The sequence below is a fragment of the Pseudopodoces humilis genome, chromosome 22 (assembly GCF_049639895.1).
Source record: "Pseudopodoces humilis isolate 2021_Gansu_Grassland_sample_001 chromosome 22, ASM4963989v1, whole genome shotgun sequence".
Taxonomy (NCBI): domain Eukaryota; kingdom Metazoa; phylum Chordata; class Aves; order Passeriformes; family Paridae; genus Pseudopodoces; species Pseudopodoces humilis.
The window spans coordinates 5,946,966-5,971,775 of record NC_142221.1 but is presented as its reverse complement, the minus strand read 5'-3'; the positions used below and the strand labels follow the sequence as shown (position 1 = coordinate 5,971,775).

General features: G+C 57.6%; 1 protein-coding gene across 5 annotated transcripts; it reads left to right on the top strand.

Moving 5' to 3' along the window:
* Positions 1 to 350: 350 nt before the first annotated feature.
* SH2D3C (SH2 domain containing 3C) lies at positions 351 to 24,648 on the top strand. 5 transcript variants are annotated; one of them, XM_088065658.1, is made up of 13 exons: positions 351 to 448; positions 2,348 to 2,999; positions 7,453 to 7,492; positions 17,740 to 17,868; positions 18,160 to 18,606; positions 19,524 to 19,630; positions 20,281 to 20,405; positions 20,673 to 21,250; positions 21,493 to 21,608; positions 21,783 to 21,954; positions 22,671 to 22,782; positions 23,395 to 23,601; positions 23,730 to 24,648. In XM_088065658.1, exons 1-13 carry the CDS (start codon positions 409 to 411, stop codon positions 23,903 to 23,905), a joined length of 2,901 nt encoding a protein of 966 aa, XP_087921784.1. In that variant the 5' UTR covers positions 351 to 408; the 3' UTR covers positions 23,906 to 24,648. The 5 variants fall into 5 exon arrangements, with proteins under 5 accessions (XP_087921784.1, XP_014111829.1, XP_005527268.1 ...); XM_014256354.2 differs by lacking the exon at positions 19,524 to 19,630 and having other exon boundaries at positions 18,160 to 18,605; positions 23,398 to 23,601; positions 23,730 to 24,647; XM_005527211.3 differs by lacking the exon at positions 19,524 to 19,630 and having other exon boundaries at positions 18,160 to 18,605; positions 23,730 to 24,646.
* Positions 24,649 to 24,810: the final 162 nt, after the last annotated feature.

The window sequence follows — 24,810 nt, the reverse complement described above, 5'->3', positions numbered from 1 at the left end:
ACACTCCTCTAGAGCTGGCACCTTCTTCCATAGGGCTGGCACCTTCTTTTAGGGCTGGCACCTTCTTTTAGGGCTGGCACCTTCCTCTAGAGCTGGCACCCAGAGGTTTTTGGTTGTCCGCATCTGGCAGAAATCCCCAAACTGGGGTGCAGAGGTGACTCTTGAGCAGCCAGGCAGGTGCAAGCAGCCACGGGGACTGCAGGAGCTGTGGGGACAGCCTGAGGGCGGGCAGGGACAGCAACAGGGCCGGGAGCAGATGACAGCGCTGGGGAGGAAACGCTGAGCGAGCGATGAGTGACTGCAGGGTGGTTGCGGGGGGGGGCAGGAAGGGAGGAGCGGGCAGGGAAGGGCTTCACAGTTAAATACTTGTCCCTCTCCGTGTCCCCACTGCCTCCAACCAGCACAGTCATGGCCGAGGGCCAGAAACGAGGGGGCTTCAAGAAATTCAGTAAGTGGCCATGGGACAGGGTGGGTGGGCAATGGACACCTGGACATCTCGGTGGGTAGGAGGATGTGTGAGAGTTAGTGTGAGTGTGTGCTTACACGCTCCCTGGGTCATCCCATCCAGGGATGGGGTCATCCCATCCAGGGATGTCTGGAGCTGTGACAGGCTCTGCTCTTGTTAGGAAACTCATTGGGGTGAGGAGCTTTGGGGGTTTCCATCCACAGGGCTGGGTGCTGGCTCAGGAGCTGGGTGCTGGGACCAGTCTGCTGCAGCCCAGCCCTGTGCTGGATGATGGGATGTGACCAGAGGGATGCACAGCGAGGTTTGGGGGTCTTCACTCCTTAAATCACAGCCTTCAGGTTGCATGGCTGGGGTATCAGCTGGTGCTGGGGACTAGGGGTGGCTAGGACCCTCACCCCAGGGTGCTTCTGCAGCACAGGGACGGGGGTGACACAGAGGAGCTGGGGAGGGAGCCTGGGAATGGATTCCCACTGGCTCTTCTGGGAGGAAGTGCTCGATATCCACCGGGAGCGAGCTCTGCACTTTCTCACAGACCTCGGCTTTCCCCCAGAGCCCTGGGGGGAGGCTGCCGTGGCCTTCACCCCATTCCCAGAGCTGGGCTGTGCTGTCTTGCATTCCTGCCGCGGGGCCGGCGCCAGACGGGGGCCAGTCCCTCTGCTCCCCCGGGACCCCTCCACTGGCCAAACCCACGGCCCCATCCCAGCTGGTGGTGGGGAAAATCCCCAGTGCTGCCTTTCCCACCTCGCAGCAGTCCCAGGAGCAGCAGGTAGCAGAAGATGCTTGGACTTCAAGGAGATGTTTAGCACAAGGTAGTTTTGCCTCTGACTGCACTCAGGCCACAAGATTTCTGCCTTACAGAGGGTCTTTTGGGATGCAGCTCCTTCACCCTGTCCATCTGCAGGGATGCCCCACAGAGCCCACGGATGGCAGCTAGAGGTGGGAATCCGAGGGCCAAGCAGCCCCGAACACCCGGGTCCTTGCTCAGCACTTCTGCAACGTGTCGCTTCCTGCCCCAGCAAATCTGCCGTGCTTTGCAGAGCTCCAGGGCACCATCAACATTGCAAAACCTCCAGTGGCGCCCACTGGAGCACTCGGGGCCGGCAGGGAAGCACTGCTCAACAGCACTGCAGCCACAGGCTGGCCCCTTCTGTGTACTGGCACCGGCACCATCCAAGGCTGCGCTGCAGTGACACACAGAGCTGAGCTGGGGCTGAGGTGTGAAATGCAAAGCCGCCCGCCGGAGTTATAAATATTTCTCCGGCGAACACATTCGTGCTCAGCACTTGCAGGTGGCAGCTGGAGCTGGCGAGGGGCCGGGTGAGGAAGTGGGGAGGTTATCTCCCGCCCGCAGCAGCGCCCATGGCTGGTTCCCACTCCACCGTGCTGGTGAGACATGCACATGTGGGCAGGTCACATGTATCCAGGACCCCCATTCCCTGGGGAGATGCCGTGTGTCCCATTCTTGCATCCTGCAGGGCTGCCCTGAGGCTGTGGGGATGGGCACACCCAGAGTCCCCCAGAGGAAGTAGGCAGGCAGAAATAATTTCTAGAGTTGCCTGCTCGTCAGGGTTGGGTTTCTTCTCCACCCCTCAGCAGAGGTGGGAAGATGCAGCCGCTAGATTTGCCAGGGCACAGGAGACTTCTGCTTCCCGAGGTTCCCAGGTACCCAGCAGAGATGCCTCAAACATATAGCATCATATACACCCCAGACCACAGGGATGTCGTGCCAAGCTGGGACTGCCAATGTGAGTGTAACAGGGTGACACCAGCCTGCATAGTGCCCCATGCCCAACCCAACCCAGGACCAGGGGCTCTGGGACCCCACATCATCACACCATGCCAGCAGTAACTCCACACTCATCATTCCTTTCTCCTTACCAGAATTTTTCAAGTTCAAAGGCTTTGGGAGCCTGAGCAGCATTCCCCGCTCCTTCACCTTCCGGCGTGTCTCTGTGGTCCCCAGCTCACCTGAGAGTCTCAGGCCACATCTCCAGCCTCCCCATGGCTTCCTGGGAGAGCCATTTGACAGCACCCAGGATGATCTCAACACCGTGCCCAAAAGCCCTGGCCCCTACGCCCAGTCATCGAACATGTACTCCCACATGGGCACCATGCCCAGGGTGAATCTGGGCAAGGCAGGGAAGAGCATGGGCAAAGACAAGAGTAGCCACAACTGCTGGGAGAAAGGGACTCCCAAGTACAAAACCCCCCAGACAGCCCTGCTCCCCAGCCTCAAGTGCCCTGAGATGTCCAGCACACCTGGCCCAGGCACAGACTCACCCGTGGCTGTTGGACAAGCAGAGCAGGAGGAGGAAGAAGCTGAACCTGGGGACACCCTGGAGGGAGCAATGGCCAGGACAGACCAGGAGCCTGTGGAAAATGTCACCTGCCCTAGGACACAGACACCGAGCTCCAGTCCAGCTCCAAACCCCAGCCAAACCACAAGCCCTGATGCAGCAGCTGGAGCAGAGACCACTGCTGGGGATCTGCTGGAAAAGGGACAAGAGCATCCTGACAAGATCTCTCCAGACAGGTATAGCCCTTGAGGTTTGCTCAGCCTTCTGCTAAGACCCCCCTTTTGCCCCTCCAGGGCAAGAGGAGGGGGTTGGGACAAGCCAGGGTCACTGCAATGTCCCCCTGTGCCCACAGTGCCAGCGGGATGCACCTGGCACAGCTGGAGCATGGTCAGGTCAGCGGCTCCATGGGAACGAGGTTTCCTGTGGGATTTCTGCTCCCTCCTGTTTCCGGACGGGGTGGAAACATCTCGCAGCCCCGCTCTGCCCCGGCATCTCTTTGTCCTGCGGCGGCTGCGTTCCAGCACCAGGATGTGCTGCTGCGGAGAGCTCACATCAGCACTGTTACAGCCTCCTCCGCCTCTCACTCTCTTTTCCACCCCCTCTGTCCTCTCCCCCTCTGCCGAGCAGCACTGCCTCTCCCAAGGCACAGGGGCAAATCCTGAAACCAGATGCTCTGTCCCCATTTCATCACCTGCCAGTAAACCCCCACTCTGGGCACAAACCCCCCCCAACTCCAGGCACAATCTCCCCCTCCGGGGGAATTTGGAAGTTCAGCCTTCTGAGATGACGGATGGATTTTTTGGAGGGCTTTGACCGCAGAATCAGACAGAGGGATTTTTGTCCCCAAGCCCCATAGCATCTGGGCAAAAGGGGCCAAATGCGACCCCAGCCCAGCAGGGTGTGCGAGACTGGGGACACAGGCAAAAGCGACTCCAAATTTCTCCCGCAAACATTTCTCCCCCTTTCCCTGGCCTGACTCTCCTCTGTCTGCACTCAAGTGGCTCCTGATGTCCCTGTTCCCTCTGCACCGCCCCGGAGCCGGGGGCTCCTTTTCCTGGCACTGAGCGTTCGGGAGGTCCGGGTAGTCCCGGGAGCGGGGTGAGAAGGAGAAATTCGTGCCGGCGGTGGGAGCCGGGCTGTGCCGGCCACACATTCCTGCCGGCCCGAAGGGTGGGCCGAAGGAGGGCTGGGACGGGAAGGAGGAGGGTCCGCCACCGCCTTGCGCGCCCCGAAGTCCCGACGCTCAGTGCAAGGCGGGAGAGCGCAGGAGAGCTTCTCGCCATCCCGGAGCAGAGGCGCTTGCTGGATCCCGCGGGGCCGATGACAGCGCTGGGCAGGAGGTTTCCCACCCTGGGACAGGGCAGGTAAGGGGTTCTGGCCCCCCGGCCACCCCTCGCACCCCGCCGCAGCGGAGAGGATGGGGAGGGAGAGGCCGGGAAGGGGCTTTGCTTGGGGAGGGCGCAAAACTTCGACGCAGATGCCGGAGCGGAGCCGCTGCTCGGGTGCCGAGGCCCCCAGCCCGTGGTGGTGTTTTCCTCAAGGAAAGCTGCTGAAACCGCAGCAGACCCAGCGCCAGGGGCCGCAGCCAGCTCGGGGGACCGGGGGCTCGGAGGTGTGAGGGGCTGGTGGCGTTGCCACATCCTTCGGTGAGCACAGAGCCCCAGCAATGGCAGAGTCCCCGAGGAGGGTGCAGAGGGCTCACCCAGACCCTCTGTCTCCCAGAAATTACTATGATCCCAAGCCAGCGTGGCTGGGAGCCAAGCAGGACATGGGTGGGTCACGTGGGTGCCTTGAATCTGGGGAGTGGGTTCCCAAAATTTGGGGGCCAAATGCTCTTTTTGCATCCTGTGGGGCTTCCCCGATGATGGGTGTAGCCTTGCTGCTTGCTAGGGAAACTGAGGCACGAGAGTGACCAGAGCAGCCTTGGCATCAGGGTAATTTCTGCTCCTCCACACTCTAACCTGGAGCCCCTGCCACAGCCCCTGGCTCAGGGAGCAGCCGTCTGCCAGAGCCACCCCAAGGCCAGGCCCTGCTGTGGGGCGGGTGGGAGGAAGTGGGACCGGGATAATGCTGCGTCCCAGCCCTTCCTCCTGTGCAGGCACATCCCTGAGGATGGGGACAGTCTGTTCCTGCCAGGCCATGGCAGCAGCATGTCCCCTGGGCGGGCAAATAAATGTGGCCCTGGGGCACGTTTCCACCTGCCCCCCTGGAATATTTCTGGTAAGGACAGTCCCCAAGACAGGGTGGGCTGAGGATGCTCTTAGGCAGGAGGGCTTCCCCAGAATCAGGCCTGTGAGGGGGGAAATTGTGCTGCTGTGGGACAGGGAGTGGCACCCAGCCTGTGGAGCTGCTCAGAGCAAGGCGGTGGCTGTGACTCCAGCAGAGACACGCTGACTAACAGGAGATGACCGCTGGCAGGTCACAGGGCGGACGTGACTCGGTTTCCCTGTGTGCGCGGCCGGGACGGGAAACGCCGCTTCCCACAGGCACTGCCTGACACTCCCTGCAGACCCCTCTGGCAGCACTGCTTGCCAAAATCTCCCTGGAGGCAGCTCTACAGAGGGGGAAACTGAGGCACGAGGTGCCCAAATTTGGTCGCCCTGGGGTACAGCCTGTGCCAGTGTCCCAAGGAAAGCAGAGCCTAGGCTTCAAACCAGGGCTGGACCCACAGGATCCTCCTGGACTGTTCCCAGCAGCCAGCCTGGAGCTGGGACATTTGCAAGTCATGGTGATGCCTTCCCGAGCCCAAAGGGAGCAGGCACCCCACCGACCCCCCACTCCCCAATACCACTGCTGTAGCTCTGGGTCCCAGCAGCTCAGCCACGGCCGCACTCCAAAGGCAGCCCTGGAATTTCTCCCAGGCGCTCATCTGCCCCCAAAAATGCCGTTTCCTCCAGGAATGTGCAGAACCAGGGGGGCTGCGGTCCCAGCTGCTGCCCTTCCCCGACACAGGGGCCTCTCTTGCCTGGGCCCTCGCTGTGTCTCCCAGCTGCTCCCATGCTCCCGACTTCCTGCCCAGAGGCCCCCCGTCCTCCTGCCGGCTTTTCTCACGGCTCTCGCAGCACCAGGCGGCTCTGCGGCGTGTGAAGGGCAAACAGGCTGGAGAGGCAGCGCCGGGGTGGGCAGGCAGCCCACAGCTGCCCAGGGGAGTCTGCATCTGTCCTCGCTCCCAAATGCTCCGCTATTTTCTTCACCTCCAAAAAATATAGGCTTGATTTCCAGCCCCCTCTCCCCCTCCAAAGCTGGACACCAGGGGATGCGGTTTCTGCAGTGTGGGCTTGGAGAATGACAGAACTGCAAAGGTTGGAAAATACCACTAAGATTGAGTCCAAACGTCAACCCGGGCCTGCTATGTTCACCATTAACCGTGTCCTTAAATGCCGTGTATTGAGGCACAGGAAACGCCTCCCGCAGGCACTGCCTGACACTCCCTGCAGACCCCTCTGGCAGCGCTGACAGCCAAAGCTTCCCTAGAAGCAGCTCTACAGAAGGGGAAACTGAGGCACGAGATGCCCATCCATGTTTTTTAAAGACTTCCAAGGGTTCCAGAACTGGACTCTACAAAGGCCTCATGTAGACTCTGTCACAACACACTGTAATGCCGTGGGGGATGTCCAGTAGAAAAATGTCTGGCAGTGGTTGCCTCTGCTACACCTGCTTCCCTTTGGGGAGACCACCAGGCACCACCTTCAACCTGGAGAGAGCCCACAGAGGAGGAATTTGACTCCCCAGGGTTGCTACCAGTGCAGGTCTCACAGAGAAGTTGTGTGCAGGACACTCAGCAGTTCTCAGTATGTGTCTGATGAGGTGGCTCCTGGCAGGGAGGGGACATCCCAGGTCTATGATGACCTTGGATTTGGTTATTTCTTAGTTGCAGCTGCCTGTCCTGGTGTGGCAGCCTGACACTCCCAGGCCCCTGCTGCTGCCTTGTGCTCAGTTAAGCAACCTTGGCAAACAGCAGGATGTCCATACTGAAGCTTGGCACTGGGGAGGCAACAGGTTCTGGATTCTGTTTAAAGACATCTGGTTTACTGTATTTGGTTCTGAAAGATGAGACCTCAAGGCAGCACATCCCAGCTCAAGCTGTTACAGACTCTCTTCTTTGGAAATCTCTGTTGTTCTCCTGAGACTCCTCCATATGGACACATACCTGGACCATGAGCATGAAAAGCAGTCGCAGTCAGGACATTAGGCCTAGCTTTGGTAGGAGTTTGAATTCTGTAGGGTTGCACAAAGCCATAAAGTCAAAAATGCTTTTCTGGTTGGCATATTCCAACAGCTGCCTACTGGGAAAGCAGCTCTGCCAGGGAACAGGAGACAGGGCCCCCCACCTTGACAGGTATCCCCCAGCACTGTGACCTGCGGGGACCCCAGCCTGGCTGCTGGGTCTCCCTGGTTCAGCTCACACTGTCCCAAGCCGATTTGGGGCAAGATCCTCTAAAAAGGCCTCATTCTCCCCTGATCGCATTAGGGAGGATAAGCCCTGTGCTGAGAGTGGGCACAGAGCGGGCAGGAACAGTGCTGAGCCCCTGGGAACCTCTCCCAGAACCATGGCCATGCTCTGGGCACTGTGGCAAGAAAAGGGGCACAGACCCCAGCTCTGCCAGTTGTGCCACCACTGCCTTCAACCTGAACGTCACAACTTACTGCCTTTACCTTACATATTTTTATTGTTCCTCTTCCTTTCAGCCACCACGATGGCCTGGAGTCTGGCAGTGAATACGTGAAGGTAAGACACAGAGTGTGATCACAGCCTGGGTGCCAGAGGTGGAGAGGGGATGGTGGCCCTGGAACTGTCCAGGTCTTACACCAGCAAGCTGCTCAGTTCGGCACCCCTCCTCCCCTCTGGGCTCTCTTTTTGGCCCTGGAAGATATTTCTGGCAAGGGCAGGGGAGGCAGAGGACACACAAACCCTACGTGGTCGCCTCAATGCTGTTCCCACAGGAGCTGCTTGTGTTTCGTGTTCCCAGATACTTGTGAACGCCCACAGACGCAGCCTCCTCCCTCCGCCCCCACGTAAAAAAACCTGAAGGGTTTGAGCCACTTTCGTGGCTGTCACATGAAAGTTGGTGTAAATCTCTCCAAATCTTTTGCTTATCCTCCAGCAAACTATTAACATTCCTGAGGACTCTTCATGTCTGGCCAGAAATTCATTAGTGAGGCGCCTGGCTCTAGAGGAGAGCGGCCCTTTTGCAGGAGGCTGCTGGCATGGTGGGCGCTGGGCAGGCACAGAGGAATGGTGGCAGGGGTGCTGTGAGGTTTGGGCACAGAGCACTGAAACCCACTGACGTGAGAGCGTGGTCACTGCCATACCATGGCCCTTGGGGTGTTTGTTTGAGGAGAGTTGGAGCTCCCTGAGACCAGATGTCCAGTGGGGATCTAATCTGGTCTGCCACTGGGCAGATGGACTTGTTGAGAAGTGACTTGAGGTGCCCAGCTTGGGTGGTCTAATTAGCATAGATCCCTGCACCTTCATCTTTTGGATTTGGGGCTCATGGTGGTGGCTGTAGCCTACATGGAAATGTGGGAACCCCCTGTGGCAGCACCAACTGGCAAGCCTGGGAGAAAGCTGGACCCTGAGCTCATCTGCTGCTTCCAACAGGCGTCACCTCCCTGCACATCCATCCCTGGGGCTAATGAGGACCCCACATGCTGAGTCTGGCAACTGGCAGCCTCTGGGCACTGGGGTCACATGAGGTTTTTGACGTGTAGCAGAGCGATCCCGTGGGTGGGATGTTCTCCTCTCTGCACCCTTAAGCCATGTGGGACTGGCATAATGGGAGCTCACAGGGCTGGGAGTGGGATGTGTGCCAGGACAACAAAGCTCTGACTGGGTGTATTAGGTCTGGCTGTGATGTAGTTCATTTTCCCCTGTAAAGCCAGTACACTGGCCTCTGCAGGGAAGGGCCCTGGTATGGGGACCTCAAGATGTGCAGAGAAACTCCTGCTCCTGTGAGAGCAAGGAGGAGTGAGGAGAGGAACAGAATAGTTTGGGATGTTTTCCCTGGCACTGTCAGTGTGTGCACCCAGAGATGGACACATTTTACAGATCATGATTTAATAGACTAAAACAATACAGGTGGGGAGCAATGGATATGGCTCTTCCTTTTGGATCAAATACTTTTTGGTGAGCTGGGAAAATTCCCTACCATCCTGTCAGATCCCAGAGCTGAGCTATCTGGCCTTTATTTCTCATCCATCCCCATGGTGTCCAGAAACAGCCCATGGGCTGTGATTTATACGGATCTTCCCTTTGGTCAGAGAAGCAACTGATGGCTGTAGTGACAGCAGCTATTTTAGTCAAATAAGTAATTATCTGGAGTGTGAGTGACCGGAATGACGGGGACAATCCAGCTGATTGCAGGCACTGTGCCTGGCTGGCAGCCTGTGCAGCTGCAGGGTGCTCAGCACCCAGCAGTGTCCAGCCCCAGGTCCCACAGAATTTAAGGTGGGAAAGAGGCTGATGTGCCTGCCTTTGGAGCAAAGGAGGATGGGGCTGGGATCTGCCACTGGTTAGTGCAGCTGGGAGGGAAACAAGCAGAGGGTAAACACTGGTGAGGGATGAGCAAAGGAAAGACAGGAAGAAGAGTCAGTGAAGGAGAGAATCAGGAAGAGGGAGAGGATGTGTTGCAAAGCCCTCATGTGCAAAGGCTGACAGGCAGGTCTGTGTCCACGTGTGCACCAAGGATCTGCCAAACATCAGCTTTTGAGCTTTGGCTGCAAAACAGCCAGGGCTGGTTCTCTTGTCACCTGATTCAACTGGGAGCTAGAAAGGGTTGGAAAGCCAGGATCAATAGGCACTTGGTAATTAATGTGCTTTAATAACAGCCTAAGGGCTGGTATTTCCAAGCTGCCTGGGGATCTGCACATCCAGCTGTCTATTTCAACATCCGAGCCACCCCAGCTTTGGCCTTTGTGCAGGTGAAGGAGCTGCAGAAAAATGTTACCCTTCAGGAGAGCATCAACCAGTAAAGCTGTCACACATCCTCTGAGAGCTCAGTCAGGGATTTTCAGCTTCCCTGTGAGGAGGGGCAGCACAGTCACAGCTGGAGGATTTCACCCTGCAGCACCCTGTGAGGCTCCTGCTCAATTGTTGGTGAAAGCCTCAATAGGAAACCATGGATCCCATCACAGGGGAGAAGCCCTGGCAGGAGTATGATTCACCATCACATCTTTTTGGAGCAGCATGTCCCTGCACAGTGCCATCTGCTCTGTTCCTCAGCCCCAGGCAGGAGGCGAGGAGGAGAGTCCATGCTCTCTGCCCGTGCTGGTGGGGCTGCAGGCACCCATGGGATCCATGGGACCTGCTGCCCCATGTTCCCTGCCTGCAGGCTGTGTGCTGCCACCAGTCCTCCCGCGCCTCAGCCCTATCCTGCTGTTCAGCAGTGCTGCTCTCCTGTCTCCTCTCTTCCCTGAAAAACCATGGGCAGAGTGAGAGCCCGGCCAGCGCCTCTGAGCTCTTTGTTTTGCGCGGAAGAGCTGCTTGCTCAAGCAGGGACCTGTATCTCATCAGCCTCAGATGCTGTCTCCTTGCCTGGTAATGTGAGGGGCTCGTTTGAATTAATTAGCAGGAAGGCTGCAGGGTTCTGTGGTTGGTGGCAGCAGGAATACCTCTCTGAGGTCACAGCAGTGCCTGGGGCTCCAGGACACGCTTTGCTGATGGGAGGGTGAAGCCCCCAGTTAACAAAGGGCAGCCAAACCCCTGCCGTGCAGGGCAGGACAGATGTGGAGGGAGAACAGCAAGGTGTAGGTCCCTGTCACTGCCAGGGCTGGGGGGGTCCCTGCCTGTCTCCAGCACAGAGCAGCTGCCGGCAGTGGGTTCAGGCAGGGGTTTGGGGGATTTATTCAAGAGTCAAGGCTGGAGCAATGCTTTGAGTCATCAGTGCTGCCTTGCACATCTCATACGTGATACTGTGGCCTTAATTAAACTGAAGCAGAGCCTTAATTAAACACAAGTCAGAGACAGCCTACACAGGAAACAGGCAGCTGGCTCCCCGCCATGTGAGGTGGGCACTGGTGTATCCCCCAGAAAGGTATCACCCTGTGGGGGTGAAGACAGGATGGGCAAGAGGGGACAAGGCTGCCCCTGACCCATGGGCATCACTGGGGAGAGCAGGCAGATTTGGGATGGGGAGAAAAGGGGTGCTAGGTCCCCTCAGGATGTCTGATCCCCTCAGAGGAGCCAGTTTCTCTCAGAGCACCAGCAGGTGTGCTGGTTCCCCTCAGGGGTGTCTGTTCCCCTCTGAGGAGCTGAGTCACCTCAGAGGAGCAAGTCCCACTCAGGGCACGGGCAGCCGGGGTGCCGGTTCCCTTCAGGGATGCCTGACGCCCTCAGAGGTGCCGGCTCTCTTCAAGGCACAGGCAGCCGGGGTGCTGATGCTCTGAGGGATGCTGCTACCCTTTGCAAATAGGACTGCCGGTTCCCTCCAGGGGTGCCTGATCTCCACAGGGATGCCTGCTCCCTTTGCGACATGGGAGTGCCGGTTCCTCTCGGAGGAGCTGGTTCCCAGTTCCCCCCAGAGCACCGGCAGCCGGGGTGTCCGATCCCCTCAGGGATGCTGGTTCCCCTTGTGGCATGGCAGCGTAGGTTCCCCTCGGAGGTTCCCGGTTCCCCCGCAGGGCGCGGGCAGATGCGGTACCGCTTCCCCCGAGGTGCCGCTTCCTCGGTTCCCCGGAGCCGGGGCGGCCCCCAGGGGCGGGCCGGGGCGGAGCTGCCGCACCGGGCCCGCCCCTCGCAGCCGACAAGGGATGAGGTAATCGGGGAAGCGGCTGAAATTGAAGCCCGGCGGCGGCGGAGGCAGCGGCGGGGCAGCCCGGGCCGGGGCAGCCCCCGCCGGGCGCGCCGCGCCATGACGGGGCGGGGCAGCCTGTGGAGCGCCCTGTCCGCGGCCGCCTGCTGCTTCTACCGCGGCTCCTTCATGCAGGTGCAGGTGAGCAGGGGCGGCGGTGGGACCGCACCGGCTGCCCTGCGCTCGGCGCGGAGCTCCCGTGGTGCCGCCGGGCAGCCGCACGCGTGGGGAAGGCGGCGGGGGCAGTGGGAAGGGAAGCGTACGGGGGACCCCCGGCCACGCAACTCGCCGGGGGCTGTTTTGAACCTCGGGTGCAGCGCTGGAGAGCGGGGGAGCCTCCCCGGGGAGCCCTGCGGTGCCCCCGCTCACACGAAGCTGGTGCGGGCAGCGCGCCGGCCGCGCTCAATGAGGCGGCAGCGAGCGCGGGGTGAGCCGAGCACAGGGTCGGGGGGCAGAGCTGGGTCCCCCTGCAGCCAGGGACACGCAGCCAAAGCCACCACATCTCCCCAGACCAGCGCTTTGACAGGCAGAAAAGTCTGCAGGGAGCCCTCACCTGCAGCAGACCTCATGAAGGGGAGCATTTAGCATCCCCAAAAGGCGGCATGTGCCCGGAGCATCACTGAGCATGGGAGGGAGATCGAGCCCAGATGAACACTCAGCTTCTTGGCCCGGGTCTCCATCTCTGTGCTGCACTGCACAGATCTGAGTGGTGGGAGAAAGCTGGGATCCATCTGTCACCTGTCCTGTGGTGGTTCCAGCACTGCCACTGTCTGGGTATGAGTCTAGGTGTCCTATTTTTGGACTCTGGCATTAACACAAGAGGGACATGGTGCTAGGAATTGGTTCCCTCATTTACTGAGTTTGTGAGCAAAGGTGTTTAGGACTGCAGGAACCAAGCAGGCTCTGGTCTGAAGCATGAGCTGTAGTATACTGCAAGTTAGAAGGGAGCCGGCAGCCAAGAGAGCTGGCAGTCTTATTCAGTACTCCTGCTGAACGAGGTAGGTGCTGAGCTTTAGAGATTATTCTGGCTAAGACAGAGCCCAGAAGCAGCATTTCAAGTCTTGTCATGATTGCGGCTGATCTCAGCGCAAAGCCAGGGATTTTGATTGCTGGTGGGGGTGAAGAGGGAAAAGCAGCAGAGCTTTTTCCAGTTGTCCAAAGGCCACTGAGCAACACAGGGACATGCCCTTGGGCTGCACATTGCAGGGGGTGAGCGGGTGCTTTCAGCCAGCTGCTACCAGAACAAGGGAGGGACAGGTGAGCATCTGGCTCTCTTGTGGGGATGTGAGAAGGGATGAAGGGCACTCCATCCCAACCCCAGAAAGAGTTAAAAGTGAAGCCCTAAGTGCTCACCTGGCTCTGCCAGATCTTTCACCATCTATTTGTGTCCAAGCGTGCCCAGCAAACACACACTGAAGTCCCCATGAATGACTGGAGCACTTCCAGCTGACAGCCGCATCCCTGCTCACCGCCAATGGCGGTGCACCCAGCCTGGGAAGCACTGACATCATTTCTGGCCAATAGCAGCTCCGAAAAGGGATGCAGCAGCAGCCGCTGCCGCCGTCTTGGAGTGAGATAAGTAATATATAGATGGATGGAAATGTGTGTATACACACACACACCATCACTGCATTGGAGACCTGCTCCCCTGGGGTAGCAGTAGCAGCATATGCTGCCACCCTGCCACACAACCTGGGGTGTTTGTCCCACCTTAGACCACACAGATGTTCCTGGCCATCAACTCCAGCTGCACCCCACCCCTGCCAGTGAGATAGAATTGCTCCAGAGCTGCCACAAAGGAGCATGGGCAGAGGGAGAGGACACCATGAGGGTAGCTGAGATTAGTCCTAAGAACGGCTTTGAACTCTGAAAAAGATCTTGAGCCAAGATCTGCCTTCAGTGGTGACTAATGGAGATGTGACATAACCAAGAGATGCCTTCATCTTGGGGTGGGCAGATAGGCTGATGCCTTCTCAGAGTCCATTTAGGTTCCTAGACTCATTGCAAGAGAGGACAGAGGAACAAGTGATTTCTTTTCCATATGGATATCAAGATCAGCAGGATAGACTGGCTCACAGCAGGACATGCAGACTGAGAGCAAGCCCATAACAACCTGGGGATTGTTTGTGATGGGATTTTCTCGTGGTCGTGCAGGGTGGAGTAACCATTTCTGGGTGGTGCCTGGACTGGTAAGTGCAGCAGTCCTGCATCAGGCAGAATGATTCTTGGGTTTGCCATGATGCTCAACAAGGATGTTTGCTCCAAAATATATCACTGAAGTATCCCATTGCCAGGTGTGGAGGTAGCAGAGAAGACCCCTCATACAAGTCTGTGGCTTTCCCCAGACACCTGTTCCCAATGGCTTGTTACTCCATTTCCTCACAATTCTGCTTCCCAGATCCCAGAGCCAGAACAGGGATGGAGAACTCCAAAAGGGGCTGGGATTTCCCTAGAGAGGGTCCCAGCACAGGGTAGGCAGCATGAGCAAGAAGGAGAACAGATGCGCTTGGTGCCTTGAGGTTAGTCAGATGTTATCAGCAGGGTGGGGTGTGAGTACACCTTGCTCTCCAAGCTGACTTCATCCTCATCTGCAACTCCTCCAGGTTGGGAGGGGAGAGCAGGAAAGCAGAATGGAAATCACTCTAGTTTCATAAGATTACCTCTGCAAGGATAGCAAGCCAAATGCCAGCCTTTGAAGCTCTCGTTGGAGCAGGCAGAGTGACAGCCAATTTTTAAACACACCACAGGCATCAGCACCCTCCATCCCTGCAGCTCTTGCCCTCCCACTACCAGTTCCAGTCCTTGCCACTCGTCTGGGAAACACTTCCTCCATCAAGAAAGCAGCACAGAGAGTCAGGGAAGCAGGCAGGGATGGAGAGCCTCAAGAATTGCTTTCTCATGGCAGCTGCCCCATTGTATGGCTGCTCCAGAGGATTCCCCAGCCCCAGGACTGTGAAACAGCTCATTGGGGCACTCTCTCCAGCTGAGCCAGCTTGGCTGCTGGTTGGGATTCCTCAAGTAAAGCTTGGCAACTTCTCTGGCAGATTTTGAGCTGGTTTGTCTGGTATGGCTGGTTTGGAGAACCACTCTAATCCCCATTTCTTCCTGCTCAGCTGGAAGATGCCTTGGGGTTCTTCATGCTGGAGCCCAGCACCACGCACTCCAGCCAGATGCTAACGGGAGTCCAGGTTTTTCCCCACACCACACTAGTATGCAAGACCTCACACGAGGTTGTGCATCTTTAGACGTTCCCTTGGCACGGCCAAGCGATGCCCTTTCAGTGCGGTGCTCAGACATCCGCTCACACACTCCTGACAGCGCCCGGCTGGCCCGTGCCGCCTCGCCAGGCCGTGCCACACCAGGCCTTGCCAGCTCCTCGGCACCTGGCCAGCTGGCAGCCTGCGAGCCGGGCTCCTCCGAGACACACTCCCAACAGAGCGGGGGAAACTGGAGCGGTGCTGAAGGGCTCAGGAGGAAACATGGCCCTCCACGGCACAGGGGACTTTTGTACCAAGGGCTCATGGAGAGCCCAGTTCCCACACGGAAGGGCGAGCAGACAGGTGATTTTGGAAGCATGTTGGAGTAGTATGAGACTCACAACAAGGACTGGTCTCAGTTACAGCACACCAAGGAAAAGAGCTCCCCTGATCAGTCTCATGCTGCCTCCCCAGCCTCACAATCACTCCAAGCAGTGGCTGCTTGGTGGCCATGCAAATCAGGTGTGATTTCACTATCCAGGCAAGGAGCTGAAGGGACAGTACCCTCCACATGGCTGGAGGAAGTGCCTCCTGACACCCTCTGCTCACAACTGGGCTCCCTCCCCCATCTGCAAGATGCAAAACCTTCCTTGCCTCTCCCAAACCTCCTGTTCTCTCTTGCTAGCTTAGCTCATGGCTCCTGGCATGGATGCCAGCCAGCTGCTGCCCAAATCTGGGCTTGGAGACATTGGGCACTGCTCAGCTGGGCTGAGTATTTTTCTTACCCTGCACATTTGCATGGGGAGGATTTGGAAGAAAACCCAGATGTACAATGCTGAACAGAACAGGCACTAATCCCTGCTCCAGGGGTGGTGGGGGGAGAGCTGTAATCCAAACTGCTCCCAGCTCAGCTCTGATGGCTTTCACCTGCACAAACAGCAGAGGTTCCTGGGGGGTCCCTTTATGCCCCAGAGTTTGGGGGGAAATGTGTCACAGAGAGGGTGCTGCAGTCAAGGGTCTCTCACTACCCCTCGGCCAAGCCAGGTCTGCTCCGTGGCAATGGATTTGTCACCATGGAAACAGCATCTGCTCGGCCTGGGCCCCCCAGGAGGCAGCCGGACCCCTGCAGCATCCGCCAGCTACCATTTATTTTTAATCGGGCTCAGGAGCACTGGGTGGCTTTGTCTCCAGGAGGGCCCAGAGCAGCAGCAAGTGCTCAGCTCCCTGCAGCCCTTGGTCAGGGGGAGACAATCCACACATCCCTGCAGCTCCAGTCAACAGGACCCTCTCATAGGGAGAATAAACATGGTTCAATGAGCAAGTCAGAGTTCACTCCACACTGTTTTCATAGGCTGCTTCCACTCTCCCACCACCTTTGACTTGACAGGAGTTGGGAAGGGAGGAATAAAGGCAGGTCCAGGCTGGTGAGGGCAGGCCCTGGAGAGCACAGTCCAGTGCACAGGCCCTTTGCTACTGCCTCCTCCCATCTCCCCAGGCTGGAGCAGGGTCCCCAGGTCAGGGTCTCTGCCTGGTTTGGTGAATGCAGCTGCCTGGATGTATAGAACATCTCCTGTGGGGAAGGAGAGGCCTGGGGTCAGGGCCCTGCTGAGGGACTCCATGGGGTCCCAAGAACACTGCAAGAGCAGTGGCTACAGGGCAGGAGAGCAGCACAGTGCTCTAGGCTTTCCCTTGCTCACACAGTAGAGGAGCAGAGGGAATCAATACAGGACACAGAGGATGAGGCAGCGGGCAAAGAGGTCAGCTCCAAGGCAAGTCCCTTAGGTGTTAGCATGGGGCTGCAGCCTGCTCTGGGGAACCAGCTGCCACACAAGGCCAGCCATGAATGCCAGCCTGCTCCTCTGGCAGTGCCAGAGCAGTGTCAGCAGGGCTTCAGGCCCATGCCTGTCCTGTGAGACAATACCAGAATCCTGCCCCAACAGGCACCAGGGAGCTGGGCCAGCCCTCACTGCCTCCTTACAACTGGCACTGCCATTGGAGGTGAGCCAGGCCACCCAGCCATCCTCGCTCATGGGAGCAGAGGAACAGGACACCCCAGTAACCCCATCCAAGCTTTTTAGTCCATGGCAGTGGCACACCTATCCCCCGCTCAGGACACCACACAGCTGGGATATGGAGGGAACCCAGGAGTTTTAGTTCCCGAGCCCTGCTCCATCATGCAGCTGTGTCAGTACCACAGCAGGATCACCTCAAAGCCACTGTGTCAACCAGGAAAACTGGCCTCATGTGAAGCACACAGGAACCCCAAACCTGTGCTTACATCCCCAAACATCCACTGGCTTCACTATGCCAGCAGCTGCCCTCTGGGAACACTGGCCCAGCAGCAGGCAGGGAGGGAGGCAGGCAGGCTCCAGCCAGCAGACACATGGTGCCATCATCCCTTATCTCTCCAGGGGAAAGGAGGGGGCAAATTGCATCCTCCAGGCTCAGGTGCACCAGTGCTGGTGAAAGCTAATTTCTAAAAGCTAATTTCGATGCAGAAGGTTCCCTTTACATTTGTCATTACTATTTATGCTGCCATCAGGCTAAACACAGTGAGTTAACCCTTTGAAAGGGGAACTGTGGTAGATATTTAAAGGAGGAGCAGTAATTCAGGTTTCCTCCTGAAAGAGTGCTTCTCATGGTAGTTCAGCCCCAGAGATGTTTAAGGGGTTTTCTCCTGCCCAGCCACACTCAGCTCTTAGTTGGGATGGAGGGGCAGCACGCCAGGCACAGAGTGGCCAGGCAAGATCGGGACATGCCACCAGGAGACCCTCCAAGTGCTCCTGGTGACAGGACCTGGCCATCAACAGTCATGTTACCACATCCTTTGCCACAAGCAGTAATCCTCACACACAGCTGAGTTTCCTGGCCTTTGGGGACAGTTGTGCTCCTGGCAGGTGCCACAGTCCCCACGTGCAGATCCTGCCAGCCCTTCCCTCCCCAGTCCCTGCACTGCTGCACTGCCTGACACTCTCTCTTCTCCTGTACAGTTCTCCAAGGAGAAATACATCCTTGACTCATCACCAGAAAAGCTTCACAAGGAGCTGGAAGAGGAGCTGAAGCTGAGCAGCAGCGACCTGCGCAGCCATGCTTGGTACCACGGCCGCATACCCCGGGAGGTGAGATGGGGAAGGTGGGTGGCTCTGGGCACCCTTTACTTGGAATGCTGTGGGAGAACACTCTGAGGCCACACAGAACCACCAGCCTGTTCTCATGGGAAACATCTGGTCAAGGGCTTCATTAGCTCTGAGCTGCCTGATTTTGCCACAGCAAATGCCCTCTTATGGCTCAGAGCTAGGGCCAAAAGGACCAACCAATGCCCCAAATAACACCCGCAGCAGAGCATCCACTCATGCCCCGTGGTCCATCCAGCGTGGCTGTGGCTGAGCTGTGCCCTGTTCCCCTGACAGGTGTCTGAGAGCCTTGTGCAGAGGAATGGCGACTTCCTCATCCGTGACTCGCTCACCAGCCTGGGCGACTATGTGCTGACGTGCCGCTGGCGCAACGAGCCGCTGCACTTCAAGATCAACAAGGTGACAGTCAAGTCCAGTGATGGCCATACCCATGTCCAGTACCTCTTCGAGCAAGAGAGCTTTGATAATGTGCCTGCCCTTGTCCGCTTCTACGTGGGCAACCGCAAGGCCATCTCGGAGCAGAGCGGGGCCATCATCTACTGCCCCATCAACCGCACCTTCCCCCTGCGCTACCTGGAAGCCAGCTATGGGCTGGCCAACGGGAAGCATGGATCCCACAGCCCCTCCACCCAGAAAGGGGGACACATCAAGAGGAGGAGCATCACCATGACAGACGGTCTGACCGCAGACAAGATCACCAGGGCTGAGGGGTGCCCAACCAGGTGAGCTTGCAGTCTCCATCCTAGCTCAGCTGAGCAGAGGATCAGCCTCAGGAATGAGGCAGGGCATGCTCAGTCACTGCTCTCTGAGCAGAGGTTGGGGATCAGGGATGGAAGAGGGAGACCAGCAGATGCATGGGGGGAAGAACCAGTACTCAGCTGGAACTGGGGTTTTCTCCAGGCTGGCTGCCAGCCACGCTGAGCTACCACAGCAGACGCCCAGCGAGCAGACATGACTTTAGCATCGCAGGCCAGAAGCCAGAGAGTGTTTTACAATCACCCAGTCCAGGATTACCAGCATGTCAGGGCTTGTTAGAGCCATGGAGCTGAGCTTTCCCAGGCAAACATGAGAGGAGAGTCAGTCCCAGACACTAAGACAGCATTTGTTGTTTGGTTTTGAATGGCCCTTTTAGTTTCAGAGCCCTTTCCATTCAGCATTTGCAAGGAGTTACCAAGCAGAGCTGATGGGCGGGAGGAGACTGATGAGTCTGTGCTGATGGAGTCTGCACAGACCCTGGATCACAGCCTTTGCAAAACTGAGCTGTTCACATTAACCTTGGCCAGCTGGGCTTCTCCAGAGGTGGAGGAGGAGACTTCCTTTGTATGGCTCACTTTTGGCAGTCCCAGGCTGCCCAGAGCCCTGCAGGGAAGGCAGGGCCGCACACATATCCTCACATGCAGCAGCCAAGGGCAGACCCATCTACCCCTGCCTCCAGCAGGACACAGCCTGTTGTTAAGCCAAGCTGCTTTCTCACCACCCTGACCTTCTGAGCCCAAGGGCAGGGTCAGAATCCACCAGCAGAAAACAGGCAACCAACTGTTACGGCTGGGAAAACACTCAGACTTCCAGAAGAGTATGCATTTCCAGAAGAAGAGCCCAGATCTATCAGTCTTTCCTCATCACTCACATTTTCCCTAAACCCCTTATCACCACCACTGCTGTCCCATCCTCCTCCCACTGCTGAGGCACAGTGTTCAAGACCAAACACATCACAGCAGCGCAGCCCTCACCCACAGCAGGGAGGGCAGTGAATTACTTGCAACTCCTTGCAACCCTTCCTGCACTCAGCATCTTTTGCAGCTCTGTTGGCACACTGTGTTTGCATCAGGCCACCAGTTGCTGCCTCACCAGCCCAAGACCTTGTTGCTTGTTATGTAACTTCCCAAATCCCATTTCTAGGTGCTTCCCAGCCCTTCTCAGCTTTGGGTCAGAGCAACAGTTCACCTACCCAGCTCAACACAGTTCCCAAGTAGAAATAGAATAACACAGTGTAAGATACCACTTTCCATCACAACCCTGGAAAACTACTGTCTTGTGCCTTCTTTGCTAGATTCACTTCCCCACAGCACCCTGGAGTGGGACCAAACCCATCCCATCCCAAATACCTTGGCATGGCATACTGTTGCATTGCTCTGCTCTCCTCTGTAGGACCAGGGTCCCTGCAGGCAGGTCTGTCTCTGATTTATGGGGGTCAGTGGCTACTGACCCCTTCTGCTCCCAGCTGCTGCTGCTGGGACTACCTGCTCACTGCTCCAGCTGAGCTTGTTATGGGTAGTTGTGGAAGGAGGTGATGACCCAAGGGAGGTGTTGGGGGCAGCAAACCCTCATCCCAGCCCCTCTATGCTTGCCTGAGCCCTGCTTTAAGGGACTAACCTGTGCCCTCTGCCTCCTTCCCAGCGTGTCCCTGCCCCACCATAGAGATATCATTCGCAACTGTGCTGTCAGCGTGGACCAGATCCAAGACCTGCACTCCCCGATGTCCCCCATCTCTGAGAACCCAGCATCACCTGCCTACAGCACAGGTAGGCATTGTCCCTCCATCCCTCTGGGGCTGTGGATCAGCCTGGACTTGGCACTGCTGTGATGCAGGGACCTGAGGAGGGGGACTTCAGGGACAGAACCTCAGCCAGTCTTCGGCTGCATCGTTGTGCAGCTGTCCTGGGACCAGGTTGTTCTGTTTTGGCAGAGGGGTTTTCCCTGAGCCCTATGTCCCTGGGCTGCTGCATCTGCAGTCCCTATGCATGTGTGCACCCTCAGGCTTTGATAAGTGTCTCCTCTGCTCCCTACAGTCACACGGCTAAAGCCACACGCCTGCCAAGCATCTGGAATCACCCCAGCCTCTCCAGTCATAAGAAGGTCCAGTGAACCCCAACTGTGCCATGGGAACAACAGCAAACCTCTTCCAGACCCTGCCCACAGCTCCCATTCAACTCCCTGCCATGGGTACGCCCGCGCCTCCCCCTCTCCCTCTGTGAACAGCTACAGCGACCCGGACACGGGGCACTACTGCCAGCTGCACCCCACCTCACCCATCAGCAGGGACCGGCCAGCCCACGACACCAAGCAGCTACCAACAAAGAGCTACGTGGAGAGGCTAAAGGTGGAGGAAGGACAGAGAGGGACTGTGGAGAACAGCTCTGGGGAAGCAGAGGCAGGGCAGAGGCTGAAAGCAGAGCTGGACTTCATGGGCTTTGTGCCCCCCACTATGGAAACAACCTCCTCCTTCAACCCTGCTGCCTTCCAGTCCCTGCTCATCCCACTGGATAACAAACCTCTGGAGATGACTGTGCTAAAGAAAGTCAAAGAGCTGCTGGCAGAGGTGGATGTGAAAACACTGGCCAAACACATCACCAAAGTGGACTGCCTGGTACGGCAAGGGCCTGGAGGGAGGGATGGGCACTGCTGCCCTCCGACTGATCTGGGTTGGCAGGGATTAGTGCATCCCTGAACATCAGGCAGCCCCTGAGCATTGGAGCATCCCTGCTGGGCTCTCCTGTGGTATATCGGCCAGGGCAGGCAGAGGCTGGGCTGGGGCAAGAGGCTGCCCGAGGACACTTCAGCCTCTTCTCAATTAACAAAGGTCTAATCAGCTTTCACCTTCCTTGCCAGGTTGCCCGGATATTGGGTGTGACAGTGGAGATGCAGCAGCTCATGGGGGTGAGCTCTGGCATGGAGCTGCTCACCCTTCCCCACGGCCACCAGCTCCGCCTGGACCTGCTAGAACGGTACAGCACAGCATGGCCAAAATGAGCCCACTGGGCTGCCCTGCACGGCCTGGTCCAGCTCCCCAGGGTGTTTCCAGCCTGGCACAGGGGAGGGGAGAGGAGGAGCCCTGTCTAAGCCCACAGAGCATCCCCTCTCCCTGTGCTGACCATGCTCTGTGTCTTGCCCCTTGTCAGGTTTCACACCATGTCCATCATGATCGCTGTGGACATCTTGGGCTGCACAGGCAGCACGGAGGAGCGGGCAGCCCTACTCCACAAAACCATCCAGCTGGCTGCTGAGCTGAAGAGCACCATGGGGAACATGTTCAGTTTTGCAGCTGTAATGAGCGCCCTGGAAATGACACAGGTACAGGGACACTCCTTTAGTCCTCGTGGCCTGGGCTCAGCCCCTTGCTCAAAATGCATCCCTCTCCCTGTGTCCTATAGGCTCCAAGAGTCATTGGGATGGGTGAGAGGGGAAAATGCCCCGGGTAGGAGGAATGGGGCACATCCGCTGGTATGCAAGTAGGGAAGGGGAAGAGCCATCCCCTCCACAGAGCAGACAGCCTAGTCCCGCCAGGATCCAATTGTTTTTCCGTGGTTGGGCTTTTTGTTTTGTGCTGGGCTGTGTTCCTGGGAGGAAATGAATCTGCCCTCCAGTACAATACAAATCAGTCTCAAGGCTGTGGCAGCAGCGTCTCTGGGCCACAGTGCTCCCTTTGGAAGATGAAAGGAGATTAAAATTCAATTTTAAATCAAGCCCAGCTGGGAAGTCTTGCTTCCTGCCTGCACAAAGGAGGTGGAATGGCTGCCCCCTCCCTGCATCTCATCTTCAAGGCCACTGTGACGCAGGGAAGTTGCTGTCCTGGGGCACGGGCAGGGGGAGAAATGCTAAGCCCAGCCTCAGTGCCAGAGCTGTGCCGTGTCTGGCCATGAGCACTGGTGGAGGAGGCTGATTTTGGGAGCAGTCAGCTCTGTTGTGTGCAAGGCTGGGGACTATGGCTCCAGGGTCAGGCTGTTCTCCCTGGTGCCTGGAAGCTTTGCTGCCCACCGCACCTTCTACCTGCCCCCATCTCCTTTCAGATTGCCCGGCTGGAGCAGACGTGGATGGTGCTGCGGCAGCGGCACACAGAGGGTGCAATCCTCTATGAGAAGAAGCTTAAGCCATTCCTGAAGAGCCTGAATGAAGGGAAAGGTAACAGGAGCAACTCCCCTTGTCTCACTTGCTTTCTCCTTCCCGCTTTTGTCTGGGCGTGGTGTCACTGTTTGAGAGCTCTGACCCTCTCTCAGCTAGTGCCCGACATGCTCTGGCTGCTGAACCACCCCAGCACTCGGCAGAGCCCGTCTGGCCTCGTTTGCTCCTTCCTTCCCAAGGAAGCATTTCATAACTAAATAAAACCAGCAGCTGAGCCAAACCATCATGCTCACATGGCAGTGAGTGCCAAACCAAGGGACAGGGCAGCCAGTTGGAAAGATGAAAAGCCATGTGTCTCTAATGGCTGCTGCCCTGTGGTTTGCAGAAACCTGCTCCTCATTGCAGCCCCAGGAAATGCAGCCTGAGCATGGCCATCAGATTTCCCTTCCCAGCACAGCCAGAAACCCTGGCTGGGAGGAGCTGGTGTTGGACAAGGCAATGGCCCCAGGCACAGCGATCAAATAGACACAGCAGCTGCTGTGTCCAGCTGAGCCTTAAAGCCTCTCCTGGGAGCAAGCACGGTGGCAGGCTGGTGTCATGAGAACTCCACAGGGAGATGGGGAGGGGGACGCAGGGTCATGGTCAGGGTCCTAAGAGTGCCTCTCTCCCCAGAAGGGCCGCCGCTGACCAACACCACCTTTCCCCACATCATACCCCTTGTGACTCTCCTGGAGCGGGATGAGGCTCTCACGGAAAGCCCCGAGCCCTGGGAGGCCACCGACAGTGGCGTGGAGGTGGTCATGGCCCACCTGGAGGCAGCACGGATGGTGGCTCACCATGGTGGGCTCTACCACACCAATGCTGAGGTGAAGCTGCAAGGTAAGCAGTAGGGACAGCAGAGCCCCTTTCCCTCTGCCACATTCCCAGTGTGCAGCTCCAGCACCAGGATGGAGCATCCCACAGGTGCTGGGGATCCCATCCCAGGGGACTGACTGTCCTTCTTGCAGGTTTCCAGGGCAAAGCGGAGCTGCTGGAAGTCTTCAGCACCGAGTTCCAGCTGCGACTGCTCTGGGGCAGCCGTGGGGCTGAGAGTAGCCAGGCTGAGCGCTACGAGAAGTTCAACAAGGTCCTCACTGCCCTGTCCCACAAGCTGGAGCCAGCAGTGCGCTTCAGCGAGCTGTAACCACCCCCAGGCCCTCGGAGACCCCCAGCTCCCAGCCTGCATCCCACCAGTGGCTGTGGGCCAAGGGAACGGACCAGGCACTCAGCATCAGGAGGAGGAGAGATGGCCCAGAAAGGCACTGGGGCACAGGCTGGCAATTTTGAGACAAAGAGGAGGAAAAGCAGCCACCTCAAATCTACCACCCACCTCTTCAGGATACAAGCCAGGGGTCTGCACTGCTACTCTGAAGAGTGGGGACAGTGTCTGGGCAGGCCACCACCAGCCTCCACACCCAGCCCTGCTGAGGTCCATGACTACATGGTGCCCCTCACCTCACCCTTTGGTTTTGTTTTTTTCCATCTCCGTCTTGCCCACAGCTGCTGGATCCTGTCTGTAAATATATTTTCACGATTACTTCTTGATGTACAGAGTTGTGAAGGACGGTCCTTGTTGTAAATAATTAGGCTTATTCATTTTGTCATGTAAATACGTGTACATATCTCATGGGTTTGGTTCTTACATACAATAAACTTTTATCCCGTTCCTCAAGGGGACCCCCTGTCCTGTGGGTGTCCTTTAAAGGAGCCCCCTGGGGGAGGAGAGCATGGGAAGGGCTGAATGGGGGAACCACCATGCTGAACCTGTCCCCACCAGGTCCCAGACCCCATGGTTCCCCAGTGACAGCTCTTCTGAGGAGGGCTGTAATGTCACAGAAATACAAAATGGTTTGGGTTGGAAGGGACTACAATGGGGTCATCTGGTCCCCACCTCCCTGTGGACTCCACGCCCTCTCTGGACAATCTGTTCCAGTGCATGGTCACTGCACAATAAAGAAGTTTGACCTTGTGTTCAGGTGGAACTTCCTGGGCATCGGTTTGTACCCACTGCCTCTTGTCCGCAGCACCACTGAGCAGAGCCTGATCCAT

Bases quoted from the DNA above. Each gene is read 5' to 3' on its own strand.
- SH2D3C (XM_088065658.1), top strand. From the start codon at position 409: ATGGCCGAGGGCCAGAAACGAGGGGGCTTCAAGAAATTCA. The intron at 21,955-22,670 runs GTACAGGGACAC...ATCTCCTTTCAG, and splicing joins GCGCCCTGGAAATGACACAG to ATTGCCCGGCTGGAGCAGAC. The intron at 23,602-23,729 runs GTAAGCAGTAGG...TCCTTCTTGCAG, and splicing joins TGCTGAGGTGAAGCTGCAAG to GTTTCCAGGGCAAAGCGGAG.